Source organism: Prunus persica, chromosome G1 (assembly GCF_000346465.2).
Source record: "Prunus persica cultivar Lovell chromosome G1, Prunus_persica_NCBIv2, whole genome shotgun sequence".
In the NCBI taxonomy this organism is placed as follows: Eukaryota; Viridiplantae; Streptophyta; class Magnoliopsida; order Rosales; family Rosaceae; genus Prunus; species Prunus persica.
In genome coordinates, this window is record NC_034009.1 from 43,050,272 (window position 1) to 43,070,410 (window position 20,139).

General features: G+C 35.7%; 2 protein-coding genes across 4 annotated transcripts; one reads left to right on the top strand and one right to left on the bottom strand.

Moving 5' to 3' along the window:
• LOC18791376 (purine permease 3) lies at positions 6,519–8,681 on the top strand. Its single transcript, XM_007223264.2, has 2 exons — positions 6,519–7,331; positions 7,993–8,681. The coding sequence occupies exons 1-2, from the start codon at positions 6,612–6,614 to the stop codon at positions 8,389–8,391; spliced, it is 1,119 nt and encodes a 372-aa protein (XP_007223326.1). The 5' UTR covers positions 6,519–6,611; the 3' UTR covers positions 8,392–8,681.
• LOC18793945 (chaperone protein dnaJ 1, mitochondrial) lies at positions 9,947–19,961 on the bottom strand. 3 transcript variants are annotated; one of them, XM_020561155.1, is made up of 20 exons: positions 18,906–19,959; positions 18,715–18,820; positions 18,549–18,617; positions 18,362–18,453; positions 17,683–17,766; positions 17,482–17,520; positions 17,030–17,182; positions 16,887–16,928; positions 16,709–16,796; positions 15,981–16,045; positions 15,762–15,824; positions 15,606–15,678; positions 15,067–15,158; positions 14,735–14,806; positions 14,299–14,355; positions 13,443–13,491; positions 13,293–13,362; positions 12,837–12,926; positions 10,893–11,091; positions 9,947–10,136 (listed from the first exon to the last, which is right to left on the bottom strand). In XM_020561155.1, exons 1-19 carry the CDS (start codon positions 18,930–18,932, stop codon positions 10,992–10,994), a joined length of 1,431 nt encoding a protein of 476 aa, XP_020416744.1. In that variant the 5' UTR covers positions 18,933–19,959; the 3' UTR covers positions 9,947–10,136; positions 10,893–10,991. The 3 variants fall into 3 exon arrangements, with proteins under 3 accessions (XP_020416744.1, XP_020416741.1, XP_020416747.1); XM_020561152.1 differs by having other exon boundaries at positions 17,030–17,185; XM_020561158.1 differs by lacking the exon at positions 9,947–10,136 and having other exon boundaries at positions 10,979–11,127; positions 17,030–17,185; positions 18,906–19,961.

Below are 20,139 nucleotides of genomic sequence, written 5' to 3' on the forward strand. Positions count from 1 at the left end.
GAGCAGTTTTCCTGCCCAAATTAATAATCTTCGCTGTAATCGATAGGGTAAGACAAAAAAGTAGTAAAAAGAGCACGTAAATCTGAGGCAAAAAATTGTTTTAGGGGATATCACTTGATGTTGGCAGTCGTAATTAGCGTGGAATTTATTATATTTTACTGGAGATTTGCAAAAGAATATTATAAGTTAATGAAGTTTTCATTGAAAATTCTCTTGCAATCATAGCTTAGGCGGCCTAATGTATACAGTAAAAAAGATAAAAATAAAAATGAAAATAAAAGATAAAACTAAGAAAAGGATAATATGCCTGCACAGCTAGATATCGAGATGTACAGACAGAATTTGGTAAGATCATGTCAAAAAAAGTCCAGTTCTTTTTCTAAGTATGGCTTTTTTTTTCAACTCTCTCTCATGAGCACATTTGACGTACATACATGCACTTGACTTTTCTTTTCTTTTCTTTTTTTTTTTAAAACAAGGAAAAAGGAAATTGCCCATGGATTTTTTTTACTTTTTTGTATCGTAAAAGTTTTAATATCCGCTCTATCTAAAATTGCTAAGAGCATTTTCAATTAATATGTCAATTTGTAACTTCGAACATATAATTAAAGGTAATATCCTTCTTCATGATGATGAAGATCTTGTAATATATTTTTTTCTTCATTATTATTCCGTATTTATTGAGATTTCAGATGAGTTTTTTTTATCTGAACAATATTGGAGGGTGGATGATCAAACACACAGATTCAGATGCAAAATGATGATTACTCTTGACCAATTAAACTTGGACCAGAGGCTGATAATATAGAGTTAGGACACTTGTCATCATGAAATATTGACAAGTGTCATTCTGTGATTGGTTGCTTGTTTATATAAGTCTGTTAGAGAGTTAGTTGTAATAATTAGTTTAGTGAGCCGGTAAGAGTACATTAACAGTATAAGGAGCTAACTAATCTTCTAATAAAAACTCTCATTAACAGAAATAAGAAAAATCAAGAGCTAAGCTTCTTCTTCTACAAGTCTCTCTGTAATTCTTTTTGTTTTCAGATGCGTGCCTAGAATTGGCGGTTGCGTTGGGCGGAGGATGGTTTATCTGGGACGTTTTTGGAAACAAAATTATGTTAAGTTATTAACGACAGATATTAGGAAGGAAAAGAAATTCCCATTTGGCTGAGCATGGCCTGCCGGTGACAAACTGTTAATCAATTTATTATGGCTTGAATTCACGGACTCAACTTTTATAATATATGTCTAGGTTGATTGCTCGTCTTCATGATTTTTTATTATTATCAAATGTCTCCATGATTTTAATTTTGATAAAGTGTTACACATTTAAATTGCATTTAGCGGTTTCATTATAAATAAATAAATAATTACATTTGGCGGGTTTTTTTTATAATTAATTGAGGAGGGAGATTTAGACTCGAGATTTTTTTTCTTCTTTGATACAAGCGATATTGAGAGAAGAGAGAATCGAATTTAAGATCTCGGGTGCATGAGTAAATACTCTTAACCACTTGAGTTTTTTTGTATTATAAACTTGAGATATTTTTGAACATTGTGAAGAGAAGTACCGCTTAAAAACTAGTTAGTGTATTTGAGGTTGAAATATCGAAAGGTTTATTATTAACATTGTTACTGTACAATTACATGTAGCTTGCTCAAATTCAGTCTACTTGTGCAATTACATGTACCTTGCACACCCAAGTATGTTCGAGTTCTTTTTACTTCTGTGTTTGGGTGCAATGGGGGCAGAAGCCCAACAGGAGGAAAAAATAAACAAAGAAGGCCCTGCTCAAGAAAGTCTCAAAGCATCATTAGCGTAGAAAATTAATGTCCAGATCCAAGTCAAAGCCCATCTTGGAAAGTCGATCAGCAACAACAACACACAGACACTTTGATTGGAGATGGGGAATTAGTTAGTTGTTCTCTCCAATTCCAATCCAAGTGTTGATTGATGACAGATTGCCTTGATGGTTTCTCACAAACAACAAATTAAGCCCAATGGTTCTAGACGTCTCGATCGACCAACCCAGATCACAGGTTACTATCATATGCAGATAAAGACAACAGAAAAGCATTCTGAAAACGCAATCCACGACAAATGATCTCCTGTTCATGATGAGTATCACATAGGCTCAACTGTTAACAGTTATTTTCAAGTGGCATTAGCTAAATCCCAATTAGTTAGGGTCTTTGATTCATAATAATATTTTGACAAAGCCAAAAGGATGTGCCACGTGCCCACCTCTCGCATTTGGGGGAGGTGCTATGAGTCTTTGTTTTTGTTTTTTTATCTTTTGGTAATGGGCAATAAATCGAAAAGCATCTTTCCATACCCACAAGACAAGTGACTTATAGCTCAAGTAATTAAGAGTATTTATCATTGTACTCAAAATTTTAAATTCGATTCTTCCTCCAATGTTATACTTTTTGGTATTGGCTGAGCATGGTTTCTACTATAGGATCCGAATCCTCTGCTATGATTTTCTCTGCTATGATCTGCTTTATTTTCTTTCTCCACATAACACCTCATTAAAATTTAATCTAAGGAATTTAAACTGGACACATCATCCACAAAATAAAAACCCAATTTACTCTTAATTAAAAATGAAAAAAAAAATACCTAACTTGACTAACTCCAACTTAACATCAGTTTTTTTTCTTTCTTCTTCCTTCCTTCTCTGTGCATCCTCCCCCACACCCAAGCCTTGTAACTTTCTTAGAAATTGAAGCAAATGATTCGGAATTTGTGGGAGGTCAAGTAACAACAAAGTTTTTTATCCGGCCGTATGCTCCAAAAGATAATTAGAGAAAGCTCAGGATTTCTTTACTATATTTGGTTTCTTTTATGTTTTTATCCAATTCATTTAATTTAATTTTCCTGTTGGGTTTTGGGTTAAGGTTGGCATTCATAATCTTTTCATTTTTCTTGGATTGCTTGAAGTTGTTTGGGTGCTCTGATCTTATTTGTCCAAAGTTCAATCATATCTTATCTCAACCTATTTTCATGGTTAATATCTTAATATTTAACACCAAACAACAAATGTAAAAAGAGTTTTAGTACAAAAACAAGACAGTCTCGTAAATTGTAGAAGAAAAATTAGAGTGAGAAAAAGAATTAGGGGAGGAACATATGGACGATCACTCAAATTTTGGGGAGAACATACAGAGAAGGGAAAAGAAGAAGGAAAAAGAACAGTTAGACATGTCAAAGATGTTAAGTTGGAGTAATTGGAGTTAGTCAACTTAGGGTGATTTATTTTTATTTTTTAATTAAGTGTAAATTGGGTTTTTATTTTGTGAATGATGTGTCCGGCTTACATCCCTTAGATTAAATTTTAATGAGGTATCAAGTGGAGAACGAAAATAAAGCATATCATGACAGAGAAAATCATAACAGAGGATCTGAATCCTCTCCTATATTAGTACCAAGAAAAGAATTTGAGGTTATTTATTGATAAAAACACAAGTAGGTCCGGACAGTGGGGAAATAGGAAAGTGGAAAGTTGAAATTTTGGTGTAAACTATATTGGAAGATATGATATCTTATATGAGTTGACAATTCTTGACCTAAAAGTTATAAAATTAAAACATCTAGAGGTAACCAAAAAACAATATTATCTCTTTAATAAAATAAACACAATTCCAACAGAGCAGTCCAACTACACGACCAAAGAACCCCGCGAACTAAAATCATAATGATATTTACATCCTGATTCATTTATCCATACTTTGATGTAATTTTTCGCCTTCCATATATATATATATATATATATATCTTTTATTTTTAACTCAAGGTCGCCTTCCATCTTGTTAGTGGTCGATCAAAATCAAAACCCATTTTGCACTACTAGTGGAGGATCAAATTTATACATTAATATATCAAAACCAGGAGATATTTATTGGTCATCTGCAACCAGATATAAATAAAAAACAAGAAAGAGGGGGACTAGCCAACAACTAGGCATGACACAATCAGTCAGTGCATGATTGACCGTTTATATGAAACATGCGCGACACAATCAAGCACAAAACATCAGTCATATCCAAAAATACCACTTCTTTTGTTTGGAATGTTAGACTTGAAGAAGGGACCATATAAAACGTTGGAAGGTAGCATTTGACATGTGAAGATATTAAAAGTATATATGCAAAGATATTTTTTTTCTATCTCTACCCTCTGCATTTAGAGATGATGCATTTACCACATTTCATAAAATTTAAACCGTTCAAATAATTCAATGTTTATGAGTATTCCACATCACCTACAATAATTTTTTTTTCCTTTTTATAAAACTAACGCCATTACCTCTATCTTCCTCTCCCCTCTCCCCTCTCCCCTCTCTCAACGCCTCTATCTCGGTTCTTCCTCTGTTCTTTTTAATCTTTTTTTTTTCCGGCTTCTTATTCTAGTTTAATGTATAGTAATTAAAGATGGGTATTGTAAACCTCCATTCCTCAATCAGAATATAGCAATCAGTTTGGTAATTTTCTAATCAATTTCGGCTGATGACTACATATTGCATTACCAATCAATTGTTGCAGTGTATTTAGAATTTGACTACAGATTGCAATAGCAATCAATTGCAGGAGCAGAAAATTCAAGCTTCATCTTCGCAGGAGCAGCAAATTATAGGTACTATATTTTGGCATGTGTTAGAGATGAGATTCTCAATAGGGTAACATTAGTCAACATGCGCAAACAACAATATGCTGGCTGGCTATATAATATGTATAACAAAGTGCATATGCAGAGACTTTGAATATCCACTAATCGACTCTTGCCGTGGTTTTGATAATTAAGTATATCCATTGCTTTAACTCTTGCTTTTGTCACGCTTTTGTGTCGTTATTTACATTGTTATTCCATCACACACAGTCCAGCCGTTTGCTCTCCTAGCTACCTGTACTAATTAATCCTCAATATTTATGTACACGCATCCATCATTCTATTAAGGTTGTATTAATTAACGTACATATATATTGCTAACAAGGTCTAGTTCATTAAAAAATATTTTTGATTTGCAAACTAATTGTGTCTCATGTTTGAAATCCCATATAACTCTGTAGATTATCGCTTGCATTCCAAAAAAGAAAAAACACGCATTCATACATTAGTATGACACGTCAACCAAAATCTTAAAATTTGGTTAGTTGGGCAGTCTTGCATTTCATTCTAGCTACTTCTTTTGATAAAAATAAATTACTTCAAATTTGAATAGAATTATTTTTACCATCAATGACGGTAAGTTTTCAGTTCAAATAACTTTCAAACATGGAACCAAAATGACATTTTTTTCGTGCAAGGTGCACATTTGCATGATCTCAAATTAACGCATAGCATACAGAATCCCTCTAACTTGAATTTATAAAAAGTGTGAACAATTGACTATTCAATAATCTTACCCAACAGATTTGACGACTCCTATACTTTTGATATGCCTAGTTTGTCTTTTCATCCGTTGCCTATATAGCCCCCCCAATCGAGTTATTGGTCACCGTTGCCTTTTAGTAGTTATAGGCAACGGAGAATCTATCTCAGATGTGTATTCCGTTTACGACATCAGTTTAGAGGCTCTCTTGTATGCAAATCGCGATGGATATTGACTTCCGTTGCCAAAAAGCATCAAGGGTGTCAGTTGTAACATAACAACTGATGCTTTTGTTGTCTTATTACATCATTATATTTGAAAGTACTGATGTGGTTTATGATATAACATCCATTTTTATGCAAGCGTTGACGCATATTGTGGTTATAGGCATCATTTTTACTAGATTTTATGTTGTGGTTTTATATATTCAACATCAATTTTTTTAAGTAGTCAATTTCCTGATTGATCCAATTAAATACAACAATATATTTCTTCATTTATGAGCCTTGGCATTTGAGTACAAAATAGAAATATAGTATAGCATACCAGATAAAAGTATTTTAAAAAAACCCTTTATTAAAATTATCATAATTAATTCTATTCTATGCATTCATTATACTTCTTTTGATACAAATATATTACTTCATATTTGAATAAAATTTTTTGTATAATCTCAAATGACGGTAAGTTTTTAGTTCTACCAATAATTTTCAAACATGAAATCAAAATGACCCTTTTTTCTGCAAGGTACACATTTGCATGATCCCAAATTAACCAATAAAAAACAGAATTCCTCTAACTTGGATCACTCTTAAATTTATTTTTAAAGGGCTGGAAAAAAAATACGTAATTGAGAACACATTTTTCTTTTTCTGAATATTAAACTATAAAAGAAAAAAATGGTTTCTCACATACACACTACCAAAGTTAAAACAGTTCAAACTTAAAACTACTAATCTCTAAATCAAAATTCTTTTTCACAATGCTATATCTCATCGGTGAGAACCTCTTTTCAATACGGCAAACGTGCACGCATGGAATATTCAATACTCTCACCCCCAACAGATTTGACGATTCCACTTTTAATATGCATATATAGTTTGTCTTTTCCAATTTTGTCATACTCCTATGTCACTATCAACAGCTCCATTATTTCACTCCTACAAAGCCAGACCACTACTTGCTCTCCCCTACCTCCTGAAACATACGAAAATCCATCAATTATTGCTAAATTAAATGGAAGCCAGTCATGAAGAAAAACGCAACGCCTCCTTGAAGAGAGCCCTTCTCATACTAAGCTGCGTACTCTTATCAATAGGCACATGCGGAGGCCCTTTGATAATGCGCCTCTACTTTATCCATGGAGGTAAACGTGTCTGGCTTTCCAGCTGGCTGGAAACCGGCGGCTGGCCAATCATCTTCATCCCCATAGCCCTAGCTTATTACCACCGCCGCACCACTGAAGGCCCTTCGACAAAACTCTTCTTCATCAAGCTCCCACTCTTCATAGCTTCCGCCGTCATCGGCCTAATTACTGGCCTTGACGACTACCTCTATGCCTACGGAGTGGCTCGCCTTCCGGTCTCCACGTCATCCCTAATCATCGCTGCCCAGCTGGCTTTCACTGCCCTTTTTGCATTTCTTCTTGTGAAGCAGAAGTTCACTTCTTACTCCACAAACGCCGTGGTCTTATTGACTATTGGCGCGGCCGTTTTGGGGTTGAACACCAACGCCGATCGGCCAAAGGGTGAGTCGGATAAGGAGTATATTGCCGGGTTTTTGATGACAGTGGCGGCGGCGGCTTTGTATGGGTTTGTGTTGCCGTTGGTGGAGTTGACATACAAGAAGGCCAAGCAGACCATTACTTATGCTTTGGTTCTTGAGATTCAAATGGTTATGTGTTTGTTTGCTACTATTTTCTGCACTGTGGGGATGCTTATCAACAATGACTTCAAGGTTAGTGTTAATACTAGTCATCGTACATTCTATCTCTACTTGATTGATTCTAAATTTCACAAGACAAGGTTTCTCTCATACTTCAATATTGTTGTAATAATGTAAAATTTTATTAATTTTTAATTACGGCAAAGAGCCTAGCCTCGTATATAGCCAAAAGGTACAAAGTTATAAAGTGACTTTTAGAAGTTTAGAACTGCGAGAGGAGATAAGCTTTTTGATTTTTTTGGTAATATAGGGGGCAAAGTCCAAACCAAAGAGCTTACACAGAAACGAATCTAGGCCTCAAGAGACGATTCTTATCATCATCTAAAATAGACTGCGAGAGGAGATAAGCTTTGGCTAGCTAGCTTGCAGGTTTAAGTGAAACAAAAACCCACAAGTTCTCCTTTTGGCCTTTTCCTTGGAGTATATCGCAAAAGGTAAAAAATAGAATGTTGTAATGGATGATGATAATAATAATGATAGAAACAAAAAATAAATAAAATTGAAAAAAATAGATTGCTTCAGAATCAAATAAATCTAAAATTATAAGTACCAACTGATGAATACCATTTATTTTGAACAAATTGTCATGTCATCTGTCCCATTATAATAGAGAAAATTTTCTAATGCCTAGTATATTTTCTAATAAATGGTCTTATATATTGATTGTTTTTAGGTTATTCTAAGAGAAGCAAGAAATTTCGGGCTTGGGAAAGGCACCTACTATGTGGTGCTTGTATTGAGTGCAATAGTTTGGCAAACTTTCTTTCTGGGAGCCATTGGAATCATCTTCTGTGCCTCATCCTTACTCTCTGGTATTGTAATTGCGGTTCTGCTCCCAATTACAGAGATTCTAGCTGTCATTTTTTACCACGAAAAATTTCAAGCAGAAAAAGGGGTTGCTCTCGCACTTTCTCTGTGGGGTTTTGTCTCATATTTCTATGGTGAGATAAAATACAGCAAGCAAAGAGAAAATGAAAAGAAAAATGAAAAAGAAAAAGAAAAAGAAAAAGAAATAGAAATAGAAACGAAAGACACCCCAGAAACAGCAGACGTTTCTCAACTCGATCCCTAGGCCATGAAAGCGCAAGCTGTTGTTTCATGTCTTCTTCTTTGTTTGAGTTTCTGAAGGAGGGAAAAGGGATGCATCTTCTGTCATTTGGACTATCTAAATTCTGAACAGTTTGGACGGCAACACTCAATTTATCATTTACGTACTGTTTGTTTTATATTGTTATTTTTCCGATGATATTCATATCTTTGTCGAGTTGAAAATTATTAATTAGTAATTAAAGATTGTTTTTTTTTTTTGGGTCAATTAGTAATTAAAGATTGTATGTACATATGTTTGATTATGAAAACAAATCTCAGCCATCCCAATACTTTATCAAAACAGCAGGCCATGCCTCACCAACTCATTACTCATGTACTTGAGGAATGAGAAAAGAGGAGAGAGAGTGTGTATGCGCGTGCATGTGCTTATAGAACGTTAGAACTTAACTTTTCCTCTCAATTCTGAGTATGATTAAGGTCAAATAGTAATCCAAAATTATCAAAACTAATCTACTTCATTGACAGTTTATGACAGTTCAGTTTATCCGATTTGACCCGGCAAAAAAAAGAAGACAGTTTATGAGAATTTGTACTTAAATGAAAAGGTAAAATTGAGAATATGCATTGTCATATATACATGCTACTAGTGCACTTGATCACACCAAATTGTCGCTTCAAATGTATTTGGAAAATAAATCGAATATCCAGGATTTGAGAGATATTCCAAGTGGGAGAGGTTTTCAAGTAAAATATAGAAGAGGAAGGGGAAAATGTACCGACAGCTGGTCGGAAGAGGATGTTTAACAACATAGTCGAACTAAGCCAAAGAAACAAGAAAGAAACCACTCTGTCTAAAAAGCTGGCCGTAGATTCTAAGTCAAAATCCAGCCAACATACTTAGATGTTCTAATAAAACTAAAATTGTCTATGGATGCATGGCAAAAAGCCTCGTACAATCCCCCAAAGAGTAATACATAAAGAACCTTTTCCTTTGTTTTGCTATAAAATACAAAAACACATATAGTTGCTTAGGGAATGAAAATGATTATAAAAGATGAAATATATAATGCAAATAACCAATGTCCCTTGCGACAAGGAAAAGAGTATTTGTCTAAAGCGACTTTTTGTACCACCGTGGAGATTTGTCTAAAGAGCAGTGCTAGAGTCAGTTGCACATGCTTGTGAACTGATCTGGTCGTTAATACTTGTAAACGGCCAGCCTAACCCTAGCTTCCTACTTTGTCTAAAAGATAGTTGTTTGGGCCGGGCCAAGCACAAAATGCTAGGCTCTAAAAAAGTAGGTGTGAGACCCAAAAAGTATATATATTCATAGAGTGCTCTGTGAAGAGTGCGAGACCCTCATCATGAATTAATCAAACCAACCACTCAAGATGAGTCGTATCTTAGAAAATCCAAGGGGGGCACACAAGAAATTCTACATTTATGGACTCTGAAACACTATTATCAACCAACACAATTTTAGAATCTAGACAGCTGCAATCAATTAAGCATTAAAATGAGCACGTGCATCACATGTGCACGTTGCCATAGTGCACACAGTGTACCCATCTCGTTCAACAAGTTATTTTCCACAAGGTCTCATATATTAGTTCCAAATAAAAAGTGCAAGATATGTTTTTGGACGTCAAACATTTAAAATATGGCATATAATTTGAATTGTAAAATTACCAAAAGATTTTGCAATGTACAATATTTTCCTTCCTGTAAATCCTCAATGACTCTAATTAACCTGTATCGACTTTCATCCTGCAAAAAGAAAGAAAAAAAAAAAGAAGTTAAGGATCCACCAGACGTTGAACTTTTACTAAGAAGAAGACATTAAGTTGAAGTCTACAGCTAGGTTTGAGGATGGATTGACTGACGTGCAGTGCCAATGGAAGTGTATGGAAGAGTGCGAATGTCCAAACAACTTGTGACCAATTCATACTAGATGCATTTCATCTCATATTGTGTTACTCACGAGTACTCAATGTAGCTTTTAAACCGGTATACAAATGCTCGGCTAAAGGCAATTCGTCCGACAAACAAGCCCTTTGACTGATGATGACACCGTAAATCAGGGATCCATCGACTCTAACAAAACAATGAAGATACCACCTACTTGATGATTCTAGCCAAATTGGCATAGGGGAAACTGGTTCCAAAACCCATTTTAAGCTTAAGCATATTACCAATACCAATACCAAAATGTCTTAAGTAGCATGAGCTCATTATCTAGCTTCATAATTACAACATATGTAAGCAGCAAAAAACTATCATATATACAATAAAAGTTAACAACTAAACGACAAATTGAGTGTGAAGATTTGAAAAGAATGAGATTCAACAATTGGACAACCATGAGTTTCAATTTTTTTATAATTGGACAAATGCCACTTCTGTACAACCAGCTAAACAAGTAAAATTAAAGAACTGCAGAAAAAGCAATAAACAGACATGGAATTCCTGCCAATAACTTCAGGGGTGAGGCAATATACTGCCTGGTCGTGAGAAGATTGGTACCTTTAATTAACAGAACTGCAACGAATGGAAAAGGCAGCAGTCTCTATATCAATGACAATTGGTCTATGTATCTTGATCAAAATTGGCAGGAGCCAGCATTCAGCCCATGGATTTGTTCAGCAACAAAAGGAGCAATATGAATACCGAGAGTTCAAGCATAAACCAAGGCTCTGAAACATGTTCAAGCATTCGCTGAAACCTGTAAGTTCAACCAGTAGATAGCTGCTGATAAAGCCTGTTATCCATTTAAAGATAATCACCACTATCAGAAAAGTGACTAATAGATACACTTATATTTAGTCGATAATTCAGCTGATTGATGAATGCTCATTTGACTTCAATTTCTAAATAATCTGAAGGCAAAATTTCTAACTGTCTATGCACTAGGCCATGTATTAGAATATAGGTTAGGGTACACTTTTCCCCAAATGTTATAAAGGTTCGTTTGGTAACACTCATTTTATTTTTTTTGAAACCCAGAACTCCACTTTGTCAGCTCTGCTGACACAGCTTCCTAACTGCGGTAGATTATTAATATGGTTTTTGGTTTTTTGTATATATTTTTCTTTATAGATAGAGAAGCAAAAATAAGACAATAGTGAGAAGCGACATGATAGCTGTCAGGAAAGGGGTATAAAATGTACATGGAATGATTTATAGAATAAAAAATAAAACCGAAAACTATAATAAAAGGCTTTCTTTCTTCATTTTTTTTTAAAAAAAATTTGGTTTTATGTTTTCTTCCTCACATTTTTCATACTCATCTCCCTCTTTTCTCCCATATGCCTTCCCCCTCTCTTTAGCTAAGAAGCAACTAAAATCTAAAGACATGAACATTATCAAACAGAACTTAAATATGTTACTAATTTCCCTAATAGGATGATAAATGTTTCAGTTTCATCCTCTAATTTGACCATGTTCAACATCATAGTTTAGAATGTGTAATATGAACCCTCCATCCATATTCGTTAAATGTAACTGGTGGAAAACAATATCACATAATGCTAACTCGTTCTTCCTTGTTGGGTGCAGCAGGAGTAATCAGAGCACCATGCTGAACATCAGCCTCAAATAGGGGACTTTTTTCCTTGTCATCTTCCCCACTGCCACATTGAAGGTTACCAACTCAGACTTGCTAAAGACTGCTGACCTTATCGTCCACTTAAATAGAGTATTAAGTGACTGGCTGTGACTTGCTTTTCAACAGAGTCGACAAGTCACAGCCAGAACTTTTTACCAGAGTTCTGGTATCTTATTTAATTTCAGGGAATACTGTGTAATAACCTTGATTTCCAGATCAGGAAGGTCTTCCAACTCGTAAAGGGGAGGAGGTGGAAGATCTGGCCCCCCAAACTTCTCATGCCACAGAGCAGATACTGCAGCTGCCTAGCCTGGGCTTGAAAATTTTCCAGTCCAGGCTGAGACAGGTGAAGCAAAATCCTGGAAAAGCAGTGACCTCCAACCAAATTTGAGTTACTTAGCTAAGCCCAGTTCAATGTGGTAATGTGGAGCAACTGGCAAGGGAGGAGCTGAGCTTGGCAGAGAATTCAGTGTCAAAAATTTTGAGGTATTCCATGTCAACGAGGTATTAGGGGTCTCCCTGTAATCGATTTCATTTTGAACAATGAAAACATCATTCCTCAGTCACAAGCCAAGCATGTTATGAAGCCTTCCACCAGTAACATTTAACGAACACGAATGGAGGATTCAGATTTAAAGAAAATTAAAAACATGAGGTTAACATTCTTCAATTAGAAAAGCAAGAACATCAGAACATTTAAGAAACTACAGGGGCGAAAGGTGTAATCTACCCTATAAGTTAGTAACTGGCCTGTACAATATCACATTACACCTAGCACCCAAGTGGTATTATGGATATTTATGTTTCTGAGAAGATGAGAAAAAGCATCATATAACCAACATTTTTGGATGTAAAAGGCTTACCAATCTCTTTTATTGGAAGTGCTGTTTCCATGCATAATTTCCTCCCTTGCAAACTCTTCTAATATAGCATGTTGGCGTTCATTTATTTCACTTTATCAAAAGGAAAAAACACAAATCAGATTAAAAGATTCTCCTGGATCATAAGTGTATAAGTAATTACAACATGAAGAAAAACCAATAATATTAAATCATTCACGAAGGAAGTAAAATGGAGGCACTAATCTACAGCTTTTATCAAGTGAGGCAGAGCCAGGTAGCTGATATCAGTTCAACTTAGGGGAATTCTTGAGCACAGGAGTTAAAAAGCAAGCATCGCAGTTCTCACTTGATTAGTAGGCCAGTGCCAACACGCATTTTCAGAAATATCAGTTAGATTTCTTCAAACAATTTTGTTAGAAAATATTGACATATTATACCTATAACCACATGCAACCAAAAGTAATAAAGAAGGCTTACGTGGGAAATCTAACTCGGAAGCGCACATATTGATCTCCATGGCTAACTAGAAAACCATGTTTTGGCAGTCCTGAAAAACATATAGTCTTAGAAAATTTCAAGAAAGCGAGGTACTAACTTTTGAGTCATGAAAGTTAATGATTTACTAACCTTTGCCTCTTAGTACAATATGTTGTCCAGGCTGAACCCCCTTTGGTATCTGAGAGATCCATAATTACAAGGAAAAGTCAGTCTGATGTAGAATCAAGAAGATGATGGAAGAGAACAAGAGCAGAAAGAAAAAGTAGGGACACTTCATCTCTAAACAATTCCATAGGCAAAACCAAAATCCAATCACAAGGATGGGCCAGTCTAAATAGGTAGTCAGCAAAAAAATCCCATAAGGAAACAATAATTAAACCCTAATAAAACAAAACTAGCCTAATAAACACTCTTTCATAATAGGAAGGTCACCACAATGATCGCCTCACCATTGAAGTGTCAACTGGGCTGTGGTAAGATTACGCCAGACATGGATGAAACATCATTGGACAATTTATCTATCCAACTACAGATGTTTCTAATAACATTCGGCATATTAGGTTAACTTCTCATTCTTTAGTATTTATTGTAGTACTTAAATATTTGTATAAAATTAATAAATACATTTCTGAAGAAACAACAAACACAAAAATAATGCTCAGCCTGACAAACAACACATTAGATTCCTGACCTTAAAAATTAAAATTTTAAAAGTTTCAGGCAGGGGAGACTCCAGAGCTACAAATTGCATCCTATATCCAGCTTTATACCATATTATACGCATCCATGGATCCAATTCAACTAAGACCCCTCATCCCCAAACACATGCCATAGAGTTGACCACATTTAATAAAAGTGTTTAAATTGCCCAACAGAACTAAAAGCGTCCACTTATTAGAGTGGTTACACAAGGAAAGAAAATATTGGGGACAAAATTTTCAAGTTAATTAGATAATAAACGTTTAGCACAAAGAGAAACTCTTACTTTTACTTCTATCTTCCCAGACAAAGTTGGTACCTCAACCATACCACCAAGAATAGCCTGAAACATTCAAACTTTCAGCATCAACATTAATATTTTAGGTTTTGATAAATGAATATTTAGACAGGACAATAGGACAAGGAAATTGCCTTCAATTCCGACTCGAGAGAACAACTACTTGCATTAGATACTTTACTGATGAATTTAAGGAAATGAAGTTGACAGAAGAAACTATTAAGTTTTTAGAACAAGAAAACTAATAATAACAGGGATGCCAAACGTAAGTTTGGAAAAGAAGAAAACACAAAGTAAAATGGAGAGATGATATGATATGGCAACTAAGTGGAGAGCACCATAAGTTGCCAAAAGAAAATATTATATCATATGGAAACGAGGTAACTATTTAGAGATATGGATCAATGTATGGAATCGTTCTCACTTGCGTAAAGCTAATATTAGAGTTCACATAAACATCTGCACCATCTCTAGCAAAGATAGGATCTTCAGCAACCTACACCAAAAAGAAACCAAATTTGAGAAGGCATATCAGGGTACATATTCACAACCACACTAGCTTCTACACAATAAGTCACTGAAATGCAAGTCTTCATTTGATCAGGTTCAATTATAATCACAGCATGTGCTTAGATGACATCTCAACTAGCATACAATTCCAGCTTATCCTCTTTTTTACAGGTAATGCAAGGAATTAAGTCTTCCAAAACACTCATTATCATTTAAAACATGCAAGAAAAGAGAGTAAAGTTGTACCTTTAGTTTAATGTAAAAACAGCCTGGTTGACCTCCTCGTACCCCACTATTCCCAGCCTCCGGAATACGGATTGTATCTCCAGAATCCACACCTATAGCCATAAGAGAGAGAGAGAGAGAGAGAGAGAGATGTTAGATAATGAAAAAAAAAAATTAAAGTTCAATTCAGAATTCACAAGTGTACAAAGAGAAGCTTCTCGTAATGACTCGAAATTACACTCTGTTAATCCTATAGGGCACTCAGTTTCACATTAAGAGCACTAAGTATGTTTGTTGATAATTTATACCATTTTCATACAGGAGATTGAGTAAGCCAAATATTATTAAACATAATGCCAAACAAGGAAAGCAAATGTAGCTACTATAAACTCCCTGCATGATCTTCATGTTTCCTGAACATGTATCCAATGGAATTTTTAACATGCCTCCAGTAACATACAATACAAGATTTGAAGAGCCAAATGATAGTTATGTCACACACATGTCAAAAAATCCACATTGCGACCTTCCTTCATCAAATCAAACAATCTATTACCAACCTGCTGGTATCGAAACTTTAACCTCTCTAGTGCCTTCAACAACCCCTAACCCTCCACATGAGATGCAAGATTCCTGCAACAGATAAATAAACGCCAACAAATATTATTTCACACAATTCAATACAATGAATTTTTTCATTGGAAGTCACATTAAACCTTGATTATTTTGCCCGCCCCTTTACAAGTACCGCATGTTGATGTGAATGGAGGAACTGTAACCTGGTAGGAGATTAAACATCAGAACAGACAATTTAATAATTTGTCACTCTTGTAGGATGATAGAAAAGAAAAAATAATAATAATAATCCTCACAAACTGACTCCTTTCAGAAGAAATATCCCCATAACCATCATCAGTTAGATCTTTAAAACTTACTCTCCCAATACCTCTGCAAGTAGGACAAACTTTGGTCTTGGCATTTAGTGGAGAGCCACGCCCATCTGCATCATGAAATATTAGGGACAACCATATTATATTGCTAAAGTATTTTATTTGGGAACTTAAGATCAGATTGTGAATTTTTGGAAGGAACATTAAAAGATCCCTAGAAAAAAAAAATCTCACCCACCAAGATAGGTGCTATTCCCAAATTCGAAGACAAACTTCAGACTCTGACCAAACCCAGACCTCGAGCTTCAAACCCCCCCAACCATATACCCCTGACCCCTGACTCTGAACTCCCAGAGCCCAAACATAGAAATCATATGCCGAACCCTGACATTTGGACAGATACACATATTCTAGACCCAGTATGGACTCTGTGCCCAGACCAAATATCAAAGTCACACATAATGGGAAATATCAGAGTCCAAAAAGTAGTTCCTTCTACAACAGCGCTCACTTAGCAACAGAACATATGCAAAATATTAGTCTTCACTCTTATGCAATCAAATTATAAATAAAATAAAAAACGAACTGAAAAAAAAAATCCCTTCCCATATAAAAGAGTAAACAAATAAATGGACATCTATGTTGTGGTGAAAGGTTTTCAAAAGAAACGATTATATAAATATTTGAAATCCGTGTTATAATTACAAAATCTCCTATCAGAAAGAAAAAAAAAGTAAAAAGTAATGGAATCTTAAAATATTTATTCGACTCACAGCAAGAATCACAGGGAACATGTGCATTGACAGAGAGATGCTTTGTGCATCCTTTAGCAGCTTCAAAGAAAGAGAGTGACAGCTCCACCTACGAAACACAGACAACATCAATCATTTCAGCTTGTAAATACAGAAGGAAAACCACACAAAAAGTGTAACCTATGTGAATCAAGTTTACCTCAATATCAGCTGCAACTTGATCGAACTCATGTTCAAAGATCTGCAGTATCAAATCACTGTCAGAGTAAAGAAATTTGAGATTTCAACAAGCTGCAGCAACAGACTGCCTTAAGATCAACGATAGAACATGCACTGAAATACCTCTGAGAATATTTTATGGAATGAACTGGAAAAATGAGTTTGAAAACCATATCTAAACCCTTCTGCACCAGCAGCACCATGAGTTTGATTATCATATCTGAACCCCTCTGCATCCCCAGCAGTATACCCTACGTTTTCTGACCCGCTTGAGCGCTTCTTCATTGGAAATTTTTAAATTAAAAAAAAAGACAAAAAGAACAGATAAGTAAGATCTAAAAATGGTACATGGCGTTCAGGATTTTGACTGCAGAAAAACTATTAAACTTTTGATGGCAAGGCTCAGCATGCGCACCAGTCAATTTTTTTCTTCCAAGTACACATATAATCAAAGTACATAAAGGGAACACAATCACAAATGAAGACGTACACCAAATAGATTTAACTTTTAAACACCAAAAGTGTGTGAGAGAGAGAGAGAGAGAGAGAGAGAGAGAGAGAGACAGAGTTATTACCTTGTCATATTGTGCCCTCTTTTCAGGATCTTGCAAAGTCTGCAATTAACAATAAATAAATAAAAAGATAATTATGTAAATGTTACACATAAAAATTAAGGAAAGCATAAAAACTATTCCAAATTTTGGTAATTATTTGACAAGAACATAACGAGGGGACAACTCTGAAAAATTCATAAAGTTAGGTAAATTAAGTCAAACCTCATAGGCATCTTTTATTTCTTGAAATTTTCTCTTAGAAGAAGGATTGTCCTTATTTGCATCTGGATGGTACTTCTTGGCAAGCTGCAAAAATATCCAGCGTCAACAGATCAAAAAGAGAAGATTTGCTAAAGTTGTGGAACAAGACAAGAGTACACTCAATCAAGAATTTTGCATGGCTTCAATGGTGTATAATAGAGAAACAATTTATGGCATGGCTTCAATAGAGTATAATAGGGAAAGTTTATGGACATATCATACTTGATAATCCTAAATTCATATCCCATTCGACTCAGCATTATGCAAATAAAGATTTTCCCACTTGCCTAATAAAAAGGAGGGGAAAGAAACATGAAAAGCAAAAGGAAGATATCAAGAAAGAAACATCACCAGCATTATGCAAATTTTACATTTCAACTTAGTACTTAGTATAAAATTCATTCTAGTCAAAAAATTTCCTCCACCACATACAATCCCCTTTCAAACAAGCAGACACATTTTTAAAAGGAACTACGCTGAAATAACATCCCAAGATCTTAACATTGTTTCTGCAATGTACATGCTAAATGCAATACAATTGCTTTCCCCATGAACGCCATTACTTCTATATAAACCACACTTCAAGTCACACACAAACCAATTCCAGAAACTGCATGCAATTGACAATTTGTATACTGACCACACGAAAAGCCTTTTTAATCTCATCTCGGCTTGCGCGTTTCGAAACACCGAGAGTTTCATAGTAGTCTCTTTCAGGTGCGCAGCAAAACCCTGCAAAGATCATCAACTTCAAGCCTTGAATCCAAAAGTTCTGTCACTCACTGTTAGAGAGAGAGAGAGAGAGAGAGAGAGAGAGAGTGACAAACCTGAGGCATGGAAATAACGATTTCCCAATGAGGTAGCGAAACCAGCTACAGAACCACAAGAGGGCGAACCTAAGTTTGAAAGCATCGACATTAACAAAGATTCTGAGTTCTCGTAACCACAAAGCAATCAGGCATGAGAAGTAAAACAAGGAGCCGAGGAGCTAACCATGTGTTCGATACAATGCCTCGCTCAATGACGAAAGCCTCCGTGGCCAATCAACTTGATCAACAGTCGACTCTGCAGCCAACGACGACACCAAACGCCTCCGAAGCTGCATTTCAGTACATATAAATTCTAAGAATAAAGCAAAATTGATGAAGAAAATAGAATGAATCTTTGAGCTTCGTCTTCCTCACCAGACCAAGCAAGCTCAATTTTCGCATTTTAGAGGTGTTTGGCTACTGTGAACGATCAAGCTCCAGAACTTGGGTTTGGGATTTTCGTTTAGAATTGTGACGGTCCAATTCGGTAATTTCACCCGCCGACCGTGTTTTGTGTTTTAGGGCGCGACTTCAACAACACGTTGCGTGGCGGGGGGTTAAGAAGATCAAAACGCTGTCGTTTCGGCAACATATTTACTTTCGGCCTTTCAGACATTCTGGTCCCGACACGTACGGTCGCCCCCTGATCTTTCTTCAACTAACGAAGAGGACCTGTGAGCTCTGCAGTTTGGACTTCCGTGGCTACTAGGTGTGGGCTCCCCACCGGTCTGAGACGGTGCGCCCCACAGTTCACTACAAACTCAGTCAGGTGGAGGAGGCAGCTGTCGTCGCTCCGCTCACGACCAAGAGTTTGGGATCAAAAAACAGGGTCGATTCCCCTCTCCCCCAATATAGCTATAAAAAAAGACAGAATGCATGCAGACACATATTCTGATGGTTGTAAACGGGACAATGGTGCCAGCCAAAAAAACACGGAGAATGAGATTCTGATTATTGTAAACGGGATTAATTAAGTTCAATCTCTATCCAATGCATCATGTTTCATTTCCAGAAACGGCTGTTCTCTTCCCGCTATATTTTTTCCCTTACAATGTAAAGAAGCAATAAGAAAGAAGAGATTAAAACATCCACAGAATAATTTATTGACAAGCATGACATTTATTTTACTCACAAGGTTTACATTAAAAGATCTCTCTCTCTCTCTCTCTCTGAGAAACAGAGCAGAACAAAGCAAAAACAGAGGAAACACAAAACACAAGCATAAATTACAGATCATAGGGAGGTTTGTTGTTCAATATGACTGATTGTTTGCTTCTTTCGATTTTCAACATTTTTATCACACTCAATTTGTTACTCAAAACATAATACAAAATTAGTCACTGTATAAGAAATTAGTTAGACATAGCAATACACACTTTGTTTGCTGGATCCGAATCCCAGTAATCAACCCTTTGCCGCCACTGATCTTTGTCTACACGCTTGTGTCCACAAATGTAACGTCGTGGCGAGCCAATATAAGGAGAGTACTAAAAAAGAAGATAAGAAAATATGAAAAAGGAGGACCAGCAAACAACTAGGCGTGGCACAATCAGTCAGTGCATTATTGACCATTAACAGGCGTGACACAATCAAGCACAAAGCATCCAGT

Bases quoted from the DNA above. Each gene is read 5' to 3' on its own strand.
- LOC18791376 (XM_007223264.2), top strand. From the start codon at position 6,612: ATGGAAGCCAGTCATGAAGAAAAACGCAACGCCTCCTTGAAGAGAGCC. The intron at 7,332-7,992 runs GTTAGTGTTAAT...GATTGTTTTTAG, and splicing joins TTATCAACAATGACTTCAAG to GTTATTCTAAGAGAAGCAAG.
- LOC18793945 (XM_020561152.1), bottom strand. From the start codon at position 18,932: ATGCGAAAATTGAGCTTGCTTGGTCTG. The intron at 16,046-16,708 runs GTGAGTCGAATA...TTCATGATGCAG, and splicing joins TGTTCCCTGTGATTCTTGCT to ATGGGCGTGGCTCTCCACTA. The intron at 15,679-15,761 runs GTTTAATGTGAC...TATCTGTTGCAG, and splicing joins GGGCGGGCAAAATAATCAAG to GAATCTTGCATCTCATGTGG.